This window comes from Pterocles gutturalis, unplaced genomic scaffold (assembly GCF_000699245.1).
Source record: "Pterocles gutturalis isolate BGI_N339 unplaced genomic scaffold, ASM69924v1 scaffold15052, whole genome shotgun sequence".
NCBI classification, from domain to species: Eukaryota; Metazoa; Chordata; class Aves; order Pterocliformes; family Pteroclidae; genus Pterocles; species Pterocles gutturalis.
Window position 1 is genome coordinate 1 of NW_010115683.1, and position 346 is coordinate 346.

Consider the following 346-nt stretch of genomic DNA (forward strand, 5'->3'; position numbering starts at 1 on the left):
GCCCCCCGGCACCTGGGTGGGCACCATCGCCACCCGGCCCGGGTTCACCTACCGGCTGAGCGAGCAGCATGCCCTGTTCGCCATCAACGCCACCTCGGGGGCCCTGCACACCCGTGCCACCATCGACCGCGAGAGCCTGGCCAGCGACGTGGTGGACCTGGTGGTGCTCTCCAGCCAGCCCACCTACCCCAGCGAGGTGCGCGTCTTGGTTCTCGACCTCAACGACAACGCGCCCGTCTTCCCTGACCCCTCCATCGTGGTGACTTTCAAGGAGGACACGGGCAGCGGGCGCCAGCTCATCCTGGACACGGCCACCGATGCTGACAGTGGCACTAACGGCGGGTGC

At 68.8% G+C, this 346-nt stretch overlaps 1 protein-coding gene across 1 annotated transcript in view; it reads left to right on the top strand.

Annotated features, from left to right (window-relative positions):
* Positions 1 to 4: 4 nt before the first annotated feature.
* Positions 5 to 346, top strand: part of FAT4 (FAT atypical cadherin 4) — a gene marked incomplete at its 5' end in the record, with an annotated part of 136,197 nt that continues 135,855 nt past the window's right edge. Inside the window, 1 exon segment of the mRNA XM_010075276.1 lies at positions 5 to 346. This exon segment is cut by the window's right edge and continues 365 nt beyond it. Coding sequence (XP_010073578.1) covers positions 5 to 346 — 342 coding nt within the window.